A 21,182-nucleotide genomic window follows, 5' to 3' on the forward strand; every position below is an offset into this window, starting at 1 on the left:
TATTTACTAACACAGAGTGTGTGTTTGTCCCTAAGTGTTTGCATCCGTGTCTTTTTAGTTTGTTATTGACAGTGCAGTCATTGGATAGCTGGATTAGGTATTTCAAGAGTGGCCGAATATCTCTACATGGTATGTACATAGCACAGTGTAGTATTTACATAGCACAGTGTAGTATTTTCTCTGCTGCCAATGACTGGAAAGAACTGCAAAAATCCCTGAAATTGGAAACACTTATCTCCCTCACTAGCTTTAAGCACCAGCTGTCAGAGCAGCTCACAGATCACTGCACCTGTACATAGCCCATCTATAATTTAGTCCAAACAACTACCGCTTCCCCTACTATATTTATTTATTTAGCTCCTTTGCACCCCATTATTTCTATCTCTACTTTGCACATTCTTCCACTGCAAATCTACCATTCCAGTGTTTTAATTGCTATATTGTATTTACTTTGCCACCATGGCCTTTTTTTGCCTTTACCTCCCTTCTCACCTCATTTGCTCACATTGTATATAGACTTATTTTTCTACTGTATTATTGACTGTATGTTTGTTTTACTCCATGTGTAACTCTGTGTTGTTGTATGTGTCGAACTGCTTTGCTTTATCTTGGCCAGGTCGCAATTGTAAATGAGAACTTGTTCTCAACTAGCCTACCTGGTTAAATAAAGGTGAAAATTGCATAGCACTTTGTCGTATTTACAAAGCACAGTGTAGTATTTAAATAGCACTGTGTAGTATTTACATAGCACAGTGTAGTATTTACAGAGCACAGTGTAGTATTTACAGAGCACAGTGTAGTATTTACATAGCACAGTGTAGTATTTAAATAGCACAGTGTAGTATTTACAGAGCACAGTGTACTATTTACAGAGCACAGTGTAGTATTTACAAACACAGTGTGTGTTTGTCCCTAAGTGTGTGTGTGTCCGTGTCCTGTATGATGTGTCGTTGTCTGTGGGACAGGGGCTCTTCCTGTTCACAAGGAATCTTCTTCCTGCCTCAGGGCAGTAGGAATTGTATACTCTCTGATGTAATCCCCTTGTTCTATCGACTCTCCCCTAGATCTTTAGTACATACTAGAATAGATAGTGCTCTTTAGTACATACTAGAATAGATAGTGTATGTCTATGTACTAACACTCTCTCTCTCTCTCTCTCTCTCTCTCTCTCTCTCTCTCTCTCTCTCTCTGTCTCTGTCTCTCTGTCTCTGTCTCTGTCTCTGTCTCTGTCTCTTGCTCTGTCTCTTGCTCTGTCTCTCTCTCTCTCTCTAGTGGCTAAGAGTCCTTGTTCCCCTACTGAAAGGTGTGTGAGTCGCAGCAGCCAATCATGTGGCTCTTTCTCCATCACACCCTTCACCACCAGCAAGGAGAACCTGCCTGTACTCAACACACGTATCATCTGCCCTGGTACATCCTACGGTATATGCACACATGGGCGCCATACACACATACATGCACATTTCACATACACACATACACGCCTCACATACACACTTCACATTCACACTTCATCTTCTATGGTTCAGGCTCACGCGTATGCACACACACATCTGCCCTGATTCATGTACACACACACACACACACACACACACACACACACACACACACACACACACACACACACACACACACACACACACAGATTGTCATATCCTCATAACGATTAGCAATGCTAACAAATACGTTCTACATGTAAAATCCCATAGAGAATTCCAACTAAATGCAAACGAGCGCATTGCAAACATTTTATACATATTTTAGTCTCTGACCTAAAGTATTTACAGGACTGGCATCCCAGCTCATAAATTTATACAAGTAACTCAAAAATGCTTCTTACAAAATAAATATTAGGCAGGAAGCTTGATCTAGGAGGGGATTCTCTGCTGTTCCCAAGCGAAGCAGGATTTAGATAGCTAGCTACTAAATGAGCAAACCAAAATGCACAACTGCAGAGCACTTAGCACACTTTAGACAGTAGAAATGGCCATTTCCTGATTGCTAAAATTCAAATAATTTGCCTAATTTCTGTTTATGTAACAAAACAAGCAATGTGTAGTGTAGAGAATCATTGTACCATCTAAATCACTGTGAAATATATTTTCAATAACCCAAAATATTGTAGCTGTTTGAAGCTGGGGTGCAAAACCGAGGGTCAAAGACGCCAAAAACGAAACTTAAGAACGGGTAGCATAGAAATAGCGCACATAGAACATATCTACCGCTTCTTAGACTTGCTTTCAATGAGAATGACAGATCTATAACTCACTTTTCTAAGTGAATTTGGTCGAGGTCACCCAAAAAGTTACATATTGCAGCTTTAACTTAATAGTTTAAGAGATATCTAGCTGGCAAACGTTTAATTGTGAATTCCATACTGTAATTAGTTCACCTGGCGCATGCTGTACAACGGTGAGTGACTCACAAGGCTTCGGTCTCTCGTTGTTGTGTGCTTGCAAACAAACACCCTGTGACTGGGGACTACTGGTAAGCTTCATAATAGAAAATAATGTGAAATGAGGAATGCAATCTTCTTTATCGCCTAACGTATTGCACACAATTTGACTGCAGGTATTTTTTTTTAAAAGTAGTTACAAATATTCAAATAAAAATCTAACATTTCAAAGAAATAGTTTCAACGGTATTGATGGTTTTGAAAAACCATCCCGTGGCTATTTTCAAAAGCCCCAGTTTACGGTATACTGCCCAAGCCTAAAACATACGCACACACGCGCACACACACGCACACGCGCACGCACACGCACGCACACACACACACACACACACACACACACACACACACACACACATTGTTTGCCCTGAGACATGTAGACATACCACACACAGCAGTTTTTAAGAACACCACTGTTTCTCTGTACAGGTTTGCGTGCTGGTCTGGCAGCCTCTATAGCTGGTAGCTCCATCATCAGTAAGATGCTGCTGGCTAATATCGACCCATTTGGAGCTACGCCCTTTCTGGACTCTGACCTGGACTCACTGTAAGACCCTCTGACCTCTCAGCTCTGACCTTTAGGCTACCATATTCAGAACGTTTCAGACTGGACCCTTTTTGGTGACCAGATCAAAACATATATTTTTTTAAAGGTTTGTGTAGTTTTGTGAACTTCTCTGTGTCTTTCTATCTCCCCACAGAGAGGGCTTTAGTGAGAAGTGTGTCATGAACAACTACTTTGGCGTTGGGCTGGATGCTAAGATCACACTGGAGTTCAACAACAAGAGGGAGGAACACCCAGAGAAGTGCAGGTGAGCTCTAGGTTTATCTCTCCTCTCCTCCCTCATCCCTCTCCACTGGTCTCTCATCCCTCTCCACTGGTCTCTCATCCCTCTCCACTGGTCTCTCATCCCTCTCCACTGGTCTCTCATCCCTCTCCACTGGTCTCTCATCCCTCTCCACTGGTCTCTCATCCCTCTCCACTGGTCTCTCATCCCTCTCCACTGGTCTCTCATCCCTCTCCTCTATTCTCTCACCCTTTTCTCACTACGCTCCTTTCTCTTCCTCACTACCCCCCCCCCCTCTCTCCTCTATTCTCTCACCCTTTTCTCACTACGCTCCTTTCTCTTCCTCACTACACCCCCCCCCCCCCCTTCTCTAGGAGTCGTACTAAGAACAGGGTATGGTATGGGGTTCTGGGCACCAAGGAACTCCTCCAGAGAACCTACAAGAATCTAGAACAGAAGGTTCAACTGGAGGTGAGAGACAAAACCATAGAACTAGAATTACTAGAAGGGACATTCCCGTGAAAAATCTATGTTTTGTGGTGGATAGAATGGCGGACGTATTGGAATAGAGCCTAACTGTAACTGTGTGTGTGTGTGTGTGTGTCCGTCCAGTGTGACGGTCAGTACATCCCCCTGCCCAGCCTTCAGGGCATTGCGGTGCTGAACATCCCCAGCTATGCAGGTGGAACCAACTTCTGGGGAGGAACCAAGGAGGACGACGTGAGTGCTGTTCTACCAAAATTGTGTGTGTGTGACTCTGGTTGGTACTTTGTGGCTGCTGGCTCAGTGTTGTAGGAGAACAGGCAAACATAACGATACCACCTCTGGTTGGTACTTTGTGACAGGGGGACACTATTTGGCATGACAGGCCCCTAGTTCCGTAAGGTTACCTCTGTGTGTGCGACGTGGTGTTGTAATTCAAGGCCAGTGAGGTTGGGGCTCCCGAGTGGCGCAGCGGTCTAAGGCACTGCATCTCAGTGCTTGAGGCATCACTACAGACACCCTGGTTCAATTCCAGCCTGTATCACATCCGGCCATGATTGGGAGTCCCATAGGGCAGCAAACAATTGGGCTAGCATCGCGGGGGAGGCCGTCATTGAAAATAAGAATTTGTTCTAAACTGACTTGCCTAGTTAAATAAAGGTTAAATAAAAGGTTACCTCTGACGTGGTGTTGTAACAGCTGTGCTGGGACAGAGCCAGCTGCTGGGAGGACTTCCAGTGGAACTGATCCAACACACACATCATCCTCAGCATTTACTCTCTGCACACACACCACAGGTGCACACACACACTTGCAGTAAATCCACATGCACAAACATATTTCTTAAACTGTGTTCAAACTATAAACCATCTTCAGACGTCTATTTTGGCCCCAATGAAAATAAACATGTTGAATTGATATCAGTGAGTACTTTTGCATGAACACTAATAATTTGATATTAAACTGATTACGGGAGAAGGCAGAGTATTTTTTTATTATTTTTTTTATTTAATTTTCAATGACTGCCTAGGAACCGTGGGTTAACTGTCTGTTCAGAGTATTGCATTAGTCATGTGGGTTAACTGTCTGTTCAGAGTATGGCATTAGTCATGTGGGTTAACTGTCTGTTCAGAGTATTGCATTAGTCATGTGGGTTAACTGTCTGTTCAGAGTATGGCATTAGTCATGTGGGTTAACTGCCTGTTCAGAGTATGGCATTAGTCATGTGGGTTAACTGCCTGTTCAGAGTATGGCATTAGTCATGTGGGTTAACTGCCTGTTCAGAGTATGACATTAGTAATGTGGGTTAACTGCCTGTTCAGAGTATGGCATTAGTCATGTGGGTTAACTGCCTGTTCAGAGTATGGCATTAGTCATGTGGGTTAACTGTCTGTTCAGAGTATGGCATTAGTCATGTGGGTTAACTGCCTGTTCAGAGTATGGCATTAGTCATGTGGGTTAACTGCCTGTTCAGAGTATGGCATTAGTAATGTGGGTTAACTGCCTGTTCAGAGTATGGCATTAGTCATGTGGGTTAACTGCCTGTTCAGAGTATGGCATTAGTCATGTGGGTTAACTGTCTGTTCAGAGTATGGCATTAGTCATGTGGGTTAACTGCCTGTTCAGAGTATGGCATTAGTAATGTGGGTTAACTGCCTGTTCAGAGTATGGCATTAGTCATGTGGGTTAACTGCCTGTTCAGAGTATGGCATTAGTCATGTGGGTTAACTGCCTGTTCAGAGTATGGCATTAGTCATGTGGGTTAACTGCCTGTTCAGAGTATGGCATTAGTCATGTGGGTTAACTGCCTGTTCAGAGTATGGCATTAGTCATGTGGGTTAACTGCCTGTTCAGAGTATGGCATTAGTCATGTGGGTTAACTGTCTGTTCAGAGTATGGCATTAGTCATGTGGGTTAACTGCCTGTTCAGAGTATGGCATTAGTCATGTGGGTTAACTGTCTGTTCAGAGTATGGCATTAGTCATGTGGGTTAACTGTCTGTTCAGAGTATGGCATTAGTCATGTGGGTTAACTGCCTGTTCAGAGTATGGCATTAGTCATGTGGGTTAACTGCCTGTTCAGAGTATGGCATTAGTCATGTGGGTTAACTGTCTGTTCAGAGTATGGCATTAGTCATGTGGGTTAACTGTCTGTTCAGAGTATGGCATTAGTCATGTGGGTTAACTGTCTGTTCAGAGTATGGCATTAGTCATGTGGGTTAACTGCCTGTTCAGAGTATGGCATTAGTCATGTGGGTTAACTGCCTGTTCAGAGTATGGCATTAGTCATGTGGGTTAACTGTCTGTTCAGAGTATGGCATTAGTCATGTGGGTTAACTGCCTGTTCAGAGTATGGCATTAGTCATGTGGGTTAACTGTCTGTTTAGAGTATGGCATTAGTCATGTGGGTTAACTGTCTGTTCAGAGTATGGCATTAGTCATGTGGGTTAACTGTCTGTTCAGAGTATGGCATTAGTCATGTGGGTTAACTGTCTGTTCAGAGTATGGCATTAGTCATGTGGGTTAACTGCCTGTTCAGAGTATGGCATTAGTCATGTGGGTTAACTGTCTGTTTAGAGTATGGCATTAGTCATGTGGGTTAACTGTCTGTTCAGAGTATGGCATTAGTCATGTGGGTTAACTGCCTGTTCAGAGTATGGCATTAGTCATGTGGGTTAACTGCCTGTTCAGAGTTTGGCATTAGTCATGTGGGTTAACTGCCTGTTCAGAGTATGGCATTAGTCATGTGGGTTAACTGCCTGTTCAGAGTATGGCATTAGTCATGTGGGTTAACTGTCTGTTCAGAGTATGGCATTAGTCATGTGGGTTAACTGCCTGTTCAGAGTATGGCATTAGTCATGTGGGTTAACTGCCTGTTCAGAGTATGGCATTAGTCATGTGAACACTTTACTCTGCTTTTCTTAATCGGCGTCAGGTCATCATCAAAGTAAGCATATGCCTGATTAAAGCACCTGGTTCTCTGAGCAACCTTTAGAATGATTAGGACATGTGAAGGTCTTAATGAGAGTTCCAGGGGTGTATTTGATCTGTGCATATGCCAGCACCAGCAACACAAGCCTCCCTGTTAAGGGCGAATTAAGTGAATTTGTAAAAACTAAAAGTACTAAAACTACTGCTACAACTACTAATACAACTAATATAAACTACTAATACAACTAATATAAACTACATATAAACTACTAATACAACTAATATAAACTACTAATACAACTAATATAAACCACTAATACAACTAATATAAACTACTAATACAACTACTAATACAACTAATATAAACTACTAATACAACTAATATAAACTACTAATACAACTAATATAAACTACTAATACAACGAATATAAACTACTAATACAACTAATAAACTACTAATACAACTATTATAAACTACTAATACAACTAATAAACTAATAATACAACTAATAAACTACTAATACAACTAATATAAACTACTAATACAACTAATATAAACTACTAATACAACTAATATAAACTACTAATACAACTAATATAAACTACTAATACAACTAATAAAACTACTAATACAACTAATATAAACTACTAATACAACTAATAAAACTACTAATACAACTACTAATACAACTAATATAAACTACTAATACAACTAATATAAACTACTAATACAACTAATAAAACTACTAATACAACTAATAACCTACTAGTGTCTTAGAAATAGTTTTCACAAACAAACTCTATATGTCCGAACTCCTAATCAAATAGTCTTGGCAAGAATAAGATGGTCGCTGTGGTAGAACATTTATTTTGATTCCAGATTTTCTGGATTTACAGTCCCATCAGGTAGCCTGATTTCAGATGTGTCTGTGTAAACAGGTGTATTTGGGAATTGGTTTTAATCAAACTATTATATTAATCTGACTATCCAAAATAATGATAGTGTTATTTTACTTATTATTTGTTACTTTTATTTTTATTTTTTCATTTAAAAAAATGAACTGCATTATTTGTTAAGGGCTTGTAAGTAAGCATTTCACTGTAAGGTCTACACACCTGTTGTATTCAACGCATTTGACAAATACAATTGTATTTTATTTTATTTGATGTCACATAGGACTCAATGAAGGGTGTGTTATTGTGAGTTGGGCTTCACCTAGTGCTATTACTCTAAACTACAGTACAATAGATCACAGCCTCTCTGAGCCTTTGACATACATGGAGCTAACTAGTACAGATCTGCTTTAAAGAGGCATTTATGAGTGGATCAGAGCAGAGGAATGTTGTAGTACAATGATGTCTGATTCATCATTACCTTGACCTAATCATTGGACAGTGTGGACAGAGAGATCAATATCAAGTCAGAGGAACCTTTCACTCCAGAGTCTCTAATCTAAACTCTAACCTCCCCTGTTCTCACTAGACGATTTGGAGGTGAATAAAATGTCAGAAGACAGTTTTCAATGGAGGGAGATAAGTGATGGTGATGGTGATAACTATGGTTATGGTAATGATGATGGTAATGATGATGATGGTTTTGATGATGGTAATGATGATGGTAATGATGGTGATGACTATGGTTATGGTAATGATGATGGTAATGATGATGATGATGGTTGTGATGATGGTAATGATTGTGATGACTATGGTTATGGTAATGATGATGGTAATGATGATGATGGTTGTGATGATGGTAATGATGGTGATGACTATGGTTATGGTAATGATGATGGTAATGATGATGATGGTTGTGATGATGGTAATGACTATGGTTATGGTAATGATGGTGGTAATGATGATGATGGTTGTGATGATGGTAATGATGGTGATGACTATGGTTATGGTAATGATGATGGTAATGATGGTGATGACTATGGTTATGGTAATGATGATGGTAATGATGGTGGTGGTTGTGATGATGGTAATGATGGTGATGACTATGGTTATGGTAATGATGATGGTAATGATGGTGGTGGTTGTGATGATGGTAATGATGGTGATGACTATGGTTATGGTAATGATGATGGTAATGATGATAGTAATGATGGTGATGGTTGTGATGATGGTAATGATGGTGATGACTATGGTTATGGTAATGATGATGGTAATGATGGTGGTGGTTGTGATGATGGTAATGATGGTGATGACTATGGTTATGGTAATGATGATGGTAATGATGATAGTAATGATGATGATGGTTGTGATGATGGTGATGACTATGGTTATGGTAATGATGATGGTAATGATGGTGGTGGTTGTGATGATGGTTATTTATTAGACATTTTGCAGGATGAAATCTCTTGAGATGCACCATTTTGTTTTTAAGAGTGTCCCCCCCAAAAAACTACTGCTACAACTACTAATACAACTACTAATACAACTAATATAAACTAATACTAATTAGGTCCCAGGGGGTCGAAACACTTCTGGTTCTAATAAGGGAATAATTTAGTCCTGGGACACCAGGTGAGGACAAGGTAGAAATGTGTTTTTGCCCTTCAGCACCAGGATTGGGCAGCCCTGCTTTAGAGCAATGTACTGTAACTGTGTTCATTGTGTTTTAACCCGTGTGTGTGTGTGTGTGTGTGTGTGTGTGTGCTCGCGCGCGTGTGTGTGTGTGTGTGCTCGCGCGTGTGTGTTTAGATATTCTGTGCCCCGTCGTTTGATGATAAAATCCTGGAGGTGGTAGCAGTGTTTGGCAGTATGCAGATGGCTGTGTCCAGAGTCATCAAACTGCAACATCACCGCATAGCACAGGTAACAAACACACACACACACACACACACACACACACACACACACACACTACCTTTACTCTACTGTAGTCTTTCATCCAATGAGTCTTTCCTCCACTGTCAGTGTCGCTCAGTGAAGATCACTATCCTGGGAGATGAGGGTGTTCCTATCCAAGTGGACGGAGAGGCCTGGGTACAACCTCCTGGAGTCATTAAGATCCAACACAAGAACAGAGCCCAGATGTTGACCAGGGACAGGGTGAGAAAGAGAAACAACAGTCAATAGAGATGATATGGGGAGGGAATCAGAGCTGGATTCGATCCCTATTGTGGAAGTACCGCGGAAGGTCCATGTTAAAATGTTATGTCTTTTGGGGGGGATTGAACCGACATGTACAGCGCTTACCATGAACGCTATCTCTGCAAACATGGGAAAATTGCCTTTAAATGTATATTGAACTCTAACGCTGATCTTCTGCATTATGGATTGAATCCTATCTTAAACTGTTACTGTATGCCCTGTCTCTGACTCTGTCCCTGTTTCTGTCTTTGTCTCGGTTTCTCTTTGTTTCTGTCTCTGTCTGTCTCTCTTTCTCTGTCCCTGTCTCTCTCTGTTTTTGTCTCTGTCTCTCTCTGTTTCTGTCACTTTCTCTCTCTGTCTTGGTCTGTGTCTCTGTGGATGTTAACTCCTTTCCTTCCTGTGTCTCCTCCCTGTGTCCCTCCCTGTGTCCCTCCCTGTGTCTCCTCCCTGTGTCCCTCCCTGTGTCTCCTCCATGTGTCCCTCCCTGTGTCTCCTCCATGTGTCCCTCCCTGTGTCTCCTACCTGTGTCCCTCCCTGTGTCTCCTCCATGTGTCCCTCCCTGTGTTCCTCCCTGTGTCTCCTCCATGTGTCCCTCCCTGTGTCTCCTACCTGTGTCCCTCCCTGTGTCTCCATGTGTCCCTCCCTGTGTCTCCTCCATGTGTCCCTCCCTGTGTCTCCTCCATGTGTCCCTCCCTGTGTCTCCTACCTGTGTTCCTCCCTGTGTCTCCTCCATGTGTCCCTCCCTGTGTCTCCTCCCTGTGTCCCTCCCTGTGTCTCCCCGTGTCCCTCCCTGTGTCCCTCCCTGTGTCTCCTCCATGTGTCCCTCCCTTTGTCTCCTACCTGTGTCCCTCCCTGTGTCTCCTCCCTGTCTCCATGTGTCCCTCCCTGTGTCTCCTCCATGTGTCCCTCCCTGTGTCTCCTCCCTGTGTCTCCATGTGCAGGCGTTTGAGAACACTCTGAAGTCGTGGGAGGACAAGCTGAAGTATGACAAGCTGCCCTTGCGGTCTCACCTTTACTCGCAGTCTGTGGACCTGGCCACTGAGGAGGAGGTCGCCCTCGTACAGCTGGTTGCCCGCGCTGCAGACGATCTCATCACCAGGTATATTTTTTAAACTGTCATCTTGAATACTATATCTGTAAACACTCTGTCCAGTCAGCAGTCAGAATGATGCCCTCTGACCTCTCCCCTTGTCCAATCACAGGATCTGTGAGGCAGCCAAGACCAATGGGCTTTTAGAGCAGGAGCTGGCTCACGCCGTCAACGCCTCATCACACGCCATCAACAAGACACACCCCAAGTTAGCCGAGGTTAGACATCATCAAGAGGATATGAGGAGTGATGTGAGGAGTCATGTGAGGAGTGATGTGAGGAGTGATGTGAGGAGTGATGTGAGGAGTCATGTGAGGAGGAGTCATGTGAGGAGGAGTGATGTGAGGAGTCATGTGAGGAGTGATGTGAGGAGTGATGTGATGTGAGGAGTCATGTGAGGAGTCATATGAGGAGTGATGCGAGGAGTGATGTGAGGAGTGATATGAGGAGTCATATGATGAGGGATATGAGGAGTCACATGAGGAGTGATATGGGGAGTCATATGAGGAGTGATATGAGTGTGTGTGATGTGAGGAGTGATGTGAGGACTGTGTGTGATGTGAGGGCTGTGTGTGATGTGAGGACTATGTGTGATGTGAGGACTGTGTGTAGGGTGAGGACTGTGTGTGAGATGAGGACTGTGTGTGAGGTGAGGACTGTGTGTGAGGTGAGGACTGTGTGTGAAGTGAGGACTGTGTGTGAAGTGAGGAATGTGTGTGAGGTGAGGACTGTGTGTGAGGTGAGGACTGTGTGTGAGGTGAAGACTGTGTGTGAGGTGAGGACTGTGTGTGAGGTGAGGACTGTGTGTGAGGTGAGGACTGTGTGTGAGGTGAGGACTGTGTGTGAGGTGAGGACTGTGTGTGAGGTGAGGACTGTGTGTGATGTGAGGACTGTGTGTGATGTGAGAACTGTGTGTGAGGTGAGGACTGTGTGTGAGGTGAGGACTGTGTGTGAGGTGAGGACTGTGTGTGAGGTGAGGACTGTGTTTGATGTGAGGACTGTGTGTGAGGTGAGGACTGTGTGTGAGGTGAGGACTGTGTGTGAGGTGAGGACTGTGTGTGAGGTGAGTACTGTGTTTGATGTGAGGACTGTCTGTGATTCCAGCTGTCTAATATCGTGTTTGTTTGTATTGAACACAGAGTATGGCCAGGAACACTGCTATAGAAGTAGCCAGCAATGTGAAGGCTTTACACAACGAGACTGAATCCCTTCTGGTGGGACGAGTATCACTGGTGAGTTACAATCTAGGAGGCTAAGCAACGTCTATGATCAGTTCAGCCTTTCCGTATTCTAACAATAACCATTAGGAGGGAAAATCAAGACTGACCTTAGATCAGCGTCTCAGGGCAACCTCATCTTACTCACGTTATCTGTGGAGAATATGTGTTTATATCCTTCATACCAACTCCTGTATGTGTGTGTGTGTGTGTGTGTGTGTCCATGTGTCTGTGTGCGTGTGTGCATGGGTGTGTGTGTGTGTTCATGTGTCTGTGCGCGCGCGTGTGTGTGTGTGTGTGTCCATCCACAGCAACTGGAACCCTCAGATGAAGAGTCTTTATCCAGTGCTCTGCAGAGTGTGGAGATGGAGCTAGGCAAACTTGTAGATATTCCCTGGTTATACCATATACTGCAGCCTAATGAAGATGAGGTGAGATTACACATACTAGTAGATATTCCCTGTTTAAACCATATTTAGGGCTCCTGAGTGGAGCAGCGGTCACTGCATCTCAGTGCTAGAGGCATTCTACAGACCCTGGTTTGGTTCCAGGCTGTATCACCGGCTGTATAACCGACCGTGATTGGAAGTCCCATAGGGTGGCGCACAATTAGCCCAGCGTCGTTAGGGTTTAGCCGGAGTAGGCCATCATTGTAAATAATAATTTGTTCTTAACTGACTTGCCTAGTTAAATAAAGGTTAAATAAATAAAATGTAAACATCGCACCCCATTGAAGATGCGTTCAGATAATACACACTAGTACACTGCTCAAAAAAATAAAGGGAACACTTAAACAACACAACGTAACTCCAAGTCAATCACACTTCTGTGAAATTAAACTGTCCACTTAGGAAGCAACACTGATTGACAATACATTTCACATGCTGTTGTGCAAATGGAATAGACAACAGGTGGAAATTATAGGCAATTTGCAAGACACGCCCAATAAAGGAGTGGTTCTGCAGGTGCGGACCACAGACCACTTCTCAGTTCCTATGCTTCCTGGCTGATGTTTTGGTCACTATTGAATGCTGGCGGTGCTTTCACTCTAGTGGTAGCATGAGACGGAGTCTACAACCCACACAAGTGACTCAGGTAGTGCAGCTCATCCAGGATGGCACATCATTGCGAGCTGTGGCAAGAAGGTTTGCTGTGTCTGTCAGTGTAGTGTCCAGAGCATGGAGGCGCTACCAGGAGACAGGCCAGTACATCAGGAGACGTGGAGGAGGCCGTAGGAGGGCAACAACCCAGCAGCAACCTACCTCGGCTTTGTGCAAGGAGGAGCAGGAGGAGCACTGCCAGAGCCCTGAAAAATGACCTCCAGCAGGCCACAAATGTGTATGTGTCTGCTCAAACGGTCAGTAACAGACTCCATGAGGGTGGTATGAGGGCCCGACTTCCACAAATTTCTTTGAGGGGCCACACAGCCCTCCATGTGCTCGCCAGAGGTAACCTGAATGCCATTAGGTACCGAGATGAGATCCTCAGACCCCTTGTGAGACCATATGCTGGTGCGGTTGGCCCTGGGTTCCTCCTAATGCAAGACAATGCTAGACCTCATGTGGCTGGAGTGTGTCAGCAGTTCCTACAAGAGGAAGGCATTGATGCTATGGACTGGCCCGACCGTTCCCCAGACCTGAATCCAATTGGGCACCTCTGGGACATCATGTCTCGCTCCATCCACCAACGTTGCACCACAGACTGTCCAGGAGTTGGCGGATGCTTTAGTCCAGGTCTGGGAGGAGATCCCTCAGGAGACCATCCGCCACCTCATCAGGAGCATGCCCAGGCGTTGTAGGGAGGTCAAACAGGCACGTGGAGGCCACACACACTACTGAGCCTCATTTTGACTTGTTTTAAGGACATTACATCAAAGTTGGATCAGCCTGTAGTGTGGTTTTCCACTTTAATTTTGAGTGTGACTCCAAAACCAGACCTCCATGGGTTGATAAATTTGATTTCCATTGATAATTTTTGTGTGATTTTGTTGTCAGCACATTCAACTATGTAAAGAAAAAGATATTTAATAAGAATATTTTATTCATTCAGATCTAGGATGTGTTATTTTAGTGTTCCCTTTATTTTTTTGAGCAGTGTATGTATTCCCTGGTTATACCATATATTGCAAGCTATTGAAGATGAGGTGAGATTACACACACTTCTAATCCTACACCTGTGTCCTTCTCAGGACCCCTCGTTAGAGTATGGCAAGAGCAACAGTCGTAGCAGCATGTTCAGAATTGTGCCAAAGTTCAAGAAAGAGAAAGCTACCAAGAAGACCAACCCTCAGTCAGGTAAGTCTTCGTCTTTTTTGTCTCTCTCCACAGGCTAAAGATATACAGTAAATGGTGCCATCTAGAACCTGAAAGGGTTATTTGGCTGTCCCCAGATTATCTCTTTTTAAATAGCCATTTTTGGTTCCAGGTAGAAGCCTTTGGAATTTCAGGTAGAACCCTTTCCACCGAGAGTTCTACATGGAACCCAAAATGATTCTATCTGGAATCAAGAGGGTTACCCTATTGGGACAGCCGAGGAACCCTTTTGGAACCCTTTTTTTCTAAGAGTGTACGCACCACACATACAGAGTTGTATACTTTTAAGTTATATCTAAAATCTTTAAGGTATCTATGTGGCCTACATTTTGTGGTTGTAATGCATTATAATCACCCAGTGTGGTGTCAGGGATTGTCTCTGTGATTTCCATCTGCCCTGGTCCTCAGTCTGACCCATCTATCCAAGAGCACCCCTCTTCCTTCTGTTCATGGTCTCATCCACCTGTTTACACATTTACAGCAGTCACAAACCAAGGCCAAAGACAGGGGGAGGGGGCTGGACGCAGGGCCAAAAACCCAGATTACCCAGAGAAAGAAAAATCCTGTTTCAGAACACATTTTCTCCTTCATGACGACTGATACAACAGAACATTGACTACATTTGTTTATGAATATTACTACAAATTGAACATGAAAAAAGCTATTGTTTTACTGTGTTTATGAATATTACTACCAATTCAACATGAAAAATATATTTTTAGACTGTATGTTTATGAATATTACTACCAATTGAACATGAAAACCAGCCATTTGTATTGTGTGCTGTAGCTGCACTCTTCAATCTAGATTAGATTGTTTTGGGGTGAAATAAGAGCCCATATAATGCATACAAATAGAATGCCAGGGGTTGGCCGGTCTTCTGCTTCAGGACCCCGTCTGTTGGTTGGGAGTGTTAATCCCGCCCACAGTGAGGGAGGGCAGGGATTGGGTGGGGCGTTCCATCAGGTTGCACAGGCTTCCGCCATCCTTCTCCCTCCTACTTCCTGTACGTCTGTGTTCTGATTGGTGGATAACCTGCATGCCCTTAGCCTCTGTGGAAGGCCATTGGCCACAGCCGTTTCCGACCAACCAACCTCCAACATCTATGCTAACTCCTCCTCTTTTCCGCCAGCCGCTGCCGCCTCTCTTCCCTCTCTCCCTTCCTTTCTTCCTCTACCTCTTCTCCTCTTCCTGTCTTCCCTTCCCTCAATTTTGATTTCCTCTCTCTGATTGTATGTGTATACATTAGTGTGTGTGCGTGTGGATGTGTGTGTGTGTGTGGGAGAGAGGGTCTCAGACACTGAGTGAGCACATTCTTGCTCTGTGCACTGCTTACGTGTGTAGTGGAGCGATGGGGTACAGAGGAGGTAGGAGTCTGGCTGGAGCAGCTCAGTCTGGGAGAGTACAGAGATACCTTCACACGCCATGACATCAGAGGCTCTGAACTGCTGCACCTGGAGAGGAGGGACCTGAAGGTATACACACACGCACACACACACAACACACAAACCCAACACACACACACACACACAAACGTACACACACACACGTACACACACACACACACACACACACGTACACACACACACACACACACACTGTTACTTCATCTACCACCAGATCAACTCTCTTTCTCTCCATCTCTTTCTGTCTGGTTCTGTTGGCCTTCAGCTGTCTTCCTGTTTGCTAATCTGTGCTGCACTGCTCTGCTTGGCTTCCACTGTGTGTGAGAGTGTTGCTTACCTACCGCAGGAGACTGGCTGTAACTCACTAACCCCTCAGTCTTCACTGGTACTATGTGTGAACTGGGAACGGGACAGACCTGGGGAAATGGGATAGGGTTGAGGGAGGGCTGGCGTAGGGGAGGAGGGGCTAGGGGAGTGGGACTGCTCAGGAATGTTGGGTGAGGGAGGGTTGGAGCCGGGGTTAGGTTGGTACAACAGACCGAGACAAGAAGCTGTTTTAGGTCAGAGCGATATAGAGACGCTGTTCACGGACAGAACACAACAACTCCCAGTAATATTGACCCCAGGGGTGAGAGTGGACCTTTGGAGTACTGCTGAACATAGGGTGGCTTGGAGTTATAGGAGAAAGATGTTCACTGTTGACTCCACACTGAGAAAATACCTCAGGGAGAAACAAGAGGTGTATTAATGAGTCAGATTCCGTTTGCATAACATCTCGTCTGTGACACAACATTTTCCTACTGAAACCGTTCAATGTTTACGCTAAATCAAAGAAAATCACATTTTGTTGGTCACATACACATATTTAGCAGATGCTATTGTGGGTGTAGCGAAATGCTTGTATTCCTAGTTCCAACAGTGCAGTAATATCTAACAATACACAACAGTAATCTAAAAAAAAGTAATCCAAAATTAAACAGACAGGGAAGGACATAGATGAATTTGTCCAATAGAAACTCTCGTTTTCGTTGCAAAATATTTTCTGTTTGAAGTAAACGGTTTTGCAACGGATTCCGACTAATGATACACTCCCAGGGATATACCACACTTCATTACCCCCATAACCTCCTTACAGATGATGGAGTCATTTAGACTGTTCTATTTCACATTGTTTATCAGAGTTTCATGTGCCAATTATCCTAATGGATCTATAGAAGGTGAAGTGAACGACGGCAAAGCAAGGGGATGACTTTTTTGACATTAGACAATAATAGTTTTGCACTCATCCTTACGAGCGACTTGCCTAACATACCTTGGACTGTGCCAGTGTTTCTCTGTCTGTGTCCCCTCATTCCAAATCTGTCCCCTCCATTTATATGACAAAACCACCATTATCTGTCGAAAAAACATAATTGGAAGTAAAAGGAAAATATCCTAAACGCTATTCCATAATTATAATTTATCCTTTTTAGAAACATGGTAACACTTTATGTAACACTTGCAGTTACAATGCATTATGATGCATCTATAATGAATTGTAAGACTTGTCATATGCATGTAAGAGGAGCTTCTAATGTTTTTTTGAGTCTGTACATTTTTTTTCCAGCATAGAAGTTTTTAGTAAGGGATAAATGCAGACGTTCTGTACATTACTTTGGAAATAATGGACGATGCACCATTGCAGGGTTCATTTTTCAAAAGGTAATGTACAGAACGGCGGCTTTTATCCCGCTTATACCACAGTTGACAAAGAAAACAATATGAAAGCACACATTTACTGCTATAGATACTTTGTTGTTGTTGATATTTAAATTGTTCGATTAGTTCAATATTTATGGACGTGAGCCAGTCATTCATTCTTTATGTTCTGTTGCCATGCTCAGTGGCAACGTTCTCATCCCTTACTAGCCAACTAGCTTGCTAGCAGCTAGCGTCCCACCTCGACAACAGCCAGTGAAATTGCAGGGCGCCAAATTCAAAACAACAGAAGTCCCATAATTAAAATTCCTCAAACATACAAGTATTTTACATCATTTTAAAAGGTAAACTTCTTGTTAACCCAACCACAGTGTCCGATTTCAAATAGGCTTTACGGCGAAAGCACACCAAACGATTATGTTAGGTCAGTACCGAGTCACAGAAAACCATACAGCTATTTTCCAGCCAAGGAGAGGGCTCACAAAGTCAGAAATAGCGATTCAATTAATCACTAACGTTTGATGATATTCATCTGATGGCACTCACAGGACTTCATGTTACACAATAAATATGTGTTTTGTTCGATAAAGTTAATCTTTATGTCCAAAAACCTCATATGAAATTGGTGTTTTATGTTCAGAATTGTCTTGTCTCAAACAAACAAGTGCAGAGAGCCACATCAAATTACAGAAATACTCATCATAAAAGTGATAAAAGATACAAGTGTTAAACATACGAATACAGATAAACTTCTCCTTAATAATGCAACCGCTGTGTCAGATTTCAAAAAGGCTTTACAGCGAATGCACACTTTGCGATTATGTTAGGTCAGCTCCTAGCCACAGAAGGCCATACAGCCATTTTCAAACCAAGGAGAGTGTCACAAAAGTCAGAAATAGCATTAAAATGAATCACTTACCTTTGATGATCTTCATCTGGTGGCACTCCCAGGTCTCCATGTTAGACAACAAATGTTTGTTTTGTTCGATAAAGTTCATCTTTATGTCCAAATACCTCCGTTTGTTGGTGCGTTTAGTTCAGAAATCCAAAGGCACAATGCTCGCTCTCAAAACCAAGACGAAAAGTCAAAAAAGTACAATAAAAGATAGTAGAAACATGTCAAACGATGTTTAAAATCAATCTTCAGGTTGATCAATAATATTTCAACCGGACAAAGGCTTCATCAATGGAAAAGGTAAACAAGAAATGCGCGCTCCCGATCACGTGCTTGATTCATGGATGGAAATTTCCATTGTCCTCTCATTGAAAGCGGTGTATCTCCCGCATTTTTCAGAGTAAAAGCCTGAAACAACGCCTAAAGACTGGTCACATGTTGAGGAAGCCATAGAGATCATGAACTGGGTCCTAAGTCTTTGAATGGTGGATAGGCTTTCAATGGAAAAACAGCCTTTCAAAATAATAATACTTCCTGGTTGGATTTTCCTCAGGTTTTCGCCTGCCATATCAGTTCTGTTATACTCACAGACATTATTTTAACAGTTATATCCAAATATACTAATCATATGCATATCCTAGCAAATGGGCCTGATTAGCAGGCAGTTTAATTTGGGCACGCTTTTCATCCAAACTTCCGAATGCTGCCCCCTATCCTAGTGAAGATAACATCAAAGTTTATTCCGTTACATTTGTTTAAACTAATACTATTTGCTTAAAACAGCTGGTCAAACTAGAAACATGGGAGGATTTGACAGCATAGCACCACCTGTGTCATGGCTGCAACAGTAGGGACCAGAGAAATTCATGTTCATCACTCACCACGTTAGGTCATCAGATGCTCCAAAAAAATATGTCTCTACAAAAAAATGTCAATGCTAGCTAGCTAAATTTTTTCCTTGTTTACAACATATACAATTTCATTTTGTTTGGTTGTTGGTTTAGCTTTCTGTAACTTTGTAGCAAGTACAGTCTGCATTGTATCTTGAATGCAAGGTGTCCCGATATATTTTCCAACTGTCCCGTTATCTGGTTTAATGTCCATTCTAGAATGCCCTTCTAACCAATCAGAAACAAGTATTCAACAATGTTGTGGTATAAACATATTATAATCCTTATTAGAATACATTATGAGGGCCTCTACACTTCCAAAACAAGTTATAAAGCATGCAGTTTGGCTTTAATAAGTAAAGTGTTACCAAACTATCACACAGAAAATGACAACGGGATCATAAACATAAACAGTGTCAGCTGCATGCTGTTCAGTAGTGTACTCCATGTTTGAATATTTGCTATGCTAATTGAAGGTAGGTACAGCACAACACAACATGTCTGTTGGCACTTTCTGTTTTGTCATTGACCAGAAGATATTGTTTATACAGTACATGACCTGTAGCTTTTTATTATTTGGAAGCTCTTAGGTGAAGCTGCCTTTAAAACCCCCAAATGTCGATGTCCTCACCCCCATGGAAATCAAATTAGCATGATAAAAAAATGTACATACACATTTGTAAATTTAAGCTGGAGATATCTGGTTTTGAAATGGATGCGTCTCATTCCACCTCATCCGCCTATGTCGCACTTCTGCATCTGAGGTGAAAGGTGACAGAGATGGAGCGCTGTTTGTCAGACCATGAGACATCCCAAAATTCGGTCTTCTCACAAAATCCCCTGTAGCATCTGAACGGTTTGGCCTAGCAGCTATTAGGACCCTTCTATGGAAAGATGATACTCTCACAAGTGTCAGGAGACTCGTCTGAAGTTGGTACAGCCGATCTGCCAACACTACCGTTCAAAAGTTTGGGGTCACTTAGAAATGTCCTTGTTTTCCAAGAAAACACATGAAATTTGTTGCAAAATGAATAGGATATATAGGCAAGATGTTGACAAGGTTAAAAATAATGATTTTTTATTCAAATAATAATTGTGTCCTTCAAACTTTGTTTTCTTCAAAGAATCCTCCATTTGCAAAAATTACAGCCTTGCAGACCTTTGGCATTCTAGTTGTCAATTTGAGGAAATCTGAAGAGATTTCACCCCATGCTTCCTGAAGCACCTCCCACAAGTTGGATTGGCTTGATGGGCACTTATGTACCATACGGTCAAGCTGCTCCCACAACAGCTCAATAGGGTTGAGATCTGGTGACTGTGCTGGCCACTCCATTATAGACAGAATACCAGCTGACTGCTTCTTCCCTAAATTGTTTTGCATAGTTTAGAGCTGTGATTTGGGTCATTGTCCTGTTGTTGGAGGAAATTGGCTCTAATTAAGCGCCATCCACAGGGTATGGCATGGCGTTGCAAAATGGAGTGATAGCATTCCTTCTTCAAAATCCCTTCAAGACCACCACCAAAGCACCCCCAGGCATTGCCTCCACCATGCTTGACAGATGTCGTGAAGCACTACTGCATCACCTTTCCATTTTATATGAGTTTTCTTCTTTGTGATCCGAGCACCTCAAACTTTGATCCGTCTGTCAACACTTTTATCCAATCTTCCTCTGTCCAATGTCTGTGTTCTTTTGCCCATCTTAATATTTTATTTTTATTGGCCAGTCTGAGATATGGCTTTTCCTTTGCAACTCTGCCTAGAAGGCCAGCATCCCGGAGTCGCCTCTTCACTGTTGAAGTTGAGACTGGGGTGTTACGGTTACTATTTAATGAAGCTGCCAGTTGAGGCCTTGTGAGGCATCTGTTTCTCAAACTAGACACTCTAATGGACTTGTCTCTTGTTCAGTTGTGCATCAGGGCCTCCCACT

At 42.9% G+C, this 21,182-nt stretch overlaps 1 protein-coding gene across 8 annotated transcripts in view; it reads left to right on the forward strand.

The window, feature by feature from the left end:
* Positions 1 to 21,182, forward strand: part of LOC139405494 (diacylglycerol kinase eta-like) — a 116,307-nt gene that overhangs the window by 83,467 nt on the left and 11,658 nt on the right. For 3 of the 8 annotated variants that reach the window (XM_071147855.1, XM_071147853.1, XM_071147860.1), the window contains 13 exons: positions 1,273 to 1,407; positions 2,879 to 2,996; positions 3,151 to 3,261; positions 3,612 to 3,708; positions 3,850 to 3,957; positions 9,354 to 9,467; positions 9,570 to 9,704; positions 10,688 to 10,845; positions 10,949 to 11,054; positions 11,976 to 12,068; positions 12,365 to 12,484; positions 14,242 to 14,347; positions 15,710 to 15,840. In XM_071147855.1, the coding sequence (XP_071003956.1) occupies positions 1,273 to 1,407; positions 2,879 to 2,996; positions 3,151 to 3,261; positions 3,612 to 3,708; positions 3,850 to 3,957; positions 9,354 to 9,467; positions 9,570 to 9,704; positions 10,688 to 10,845; positions 10,949 to 11,054; positions 11,976 to 12,068; positions 12,365 to 12,484; positions 14,242 to 14,347; positions 15,710 to 15,840 (1,532 nt within the window). Of the gene's footprint in view, positions 1 to 1,272; positions 1,420 to 2,878; positions 2,997 to 3,150; positions 3,262 to 3,611; positions 3,709 to 3,849; positions 3,958 to 9,353; positions 9,468 to 9,569; positions 9,705 to 10,687; positions 10,846 to 10,948; positions 11,055 to 11,975; positions 12,069 to 12,364; positions 12,485 to 14,241; positions 14,348 to 15,709; positions 15,841 to 21,182 lie in introns of all 8 variants that reach the window. The other 5 variants (XM_071147852.1, XM_071147854.1, XM_071147859.1 and 2 more) reach the window with 3 other exon arrangements.

The sequence above is a fragment of the Oncorhynchus clarkii genome, chromosome 3 (genome assembly GCF_045791955.1).
Source record: "Oncorhynchus clarkii lewisi isolate Uvic-CL-2024 chromosome 3, UVic_Ocla_1.0, whole genome shotgun sequence".
In the NCBI taxonomy this organism is placed as follows: Eukaryota; Metazoa; Chordata; class Actinopteri; order Salmoniformes; family Salmonidae; genus Oncorhynchus; species Oncorhynchus clarkii.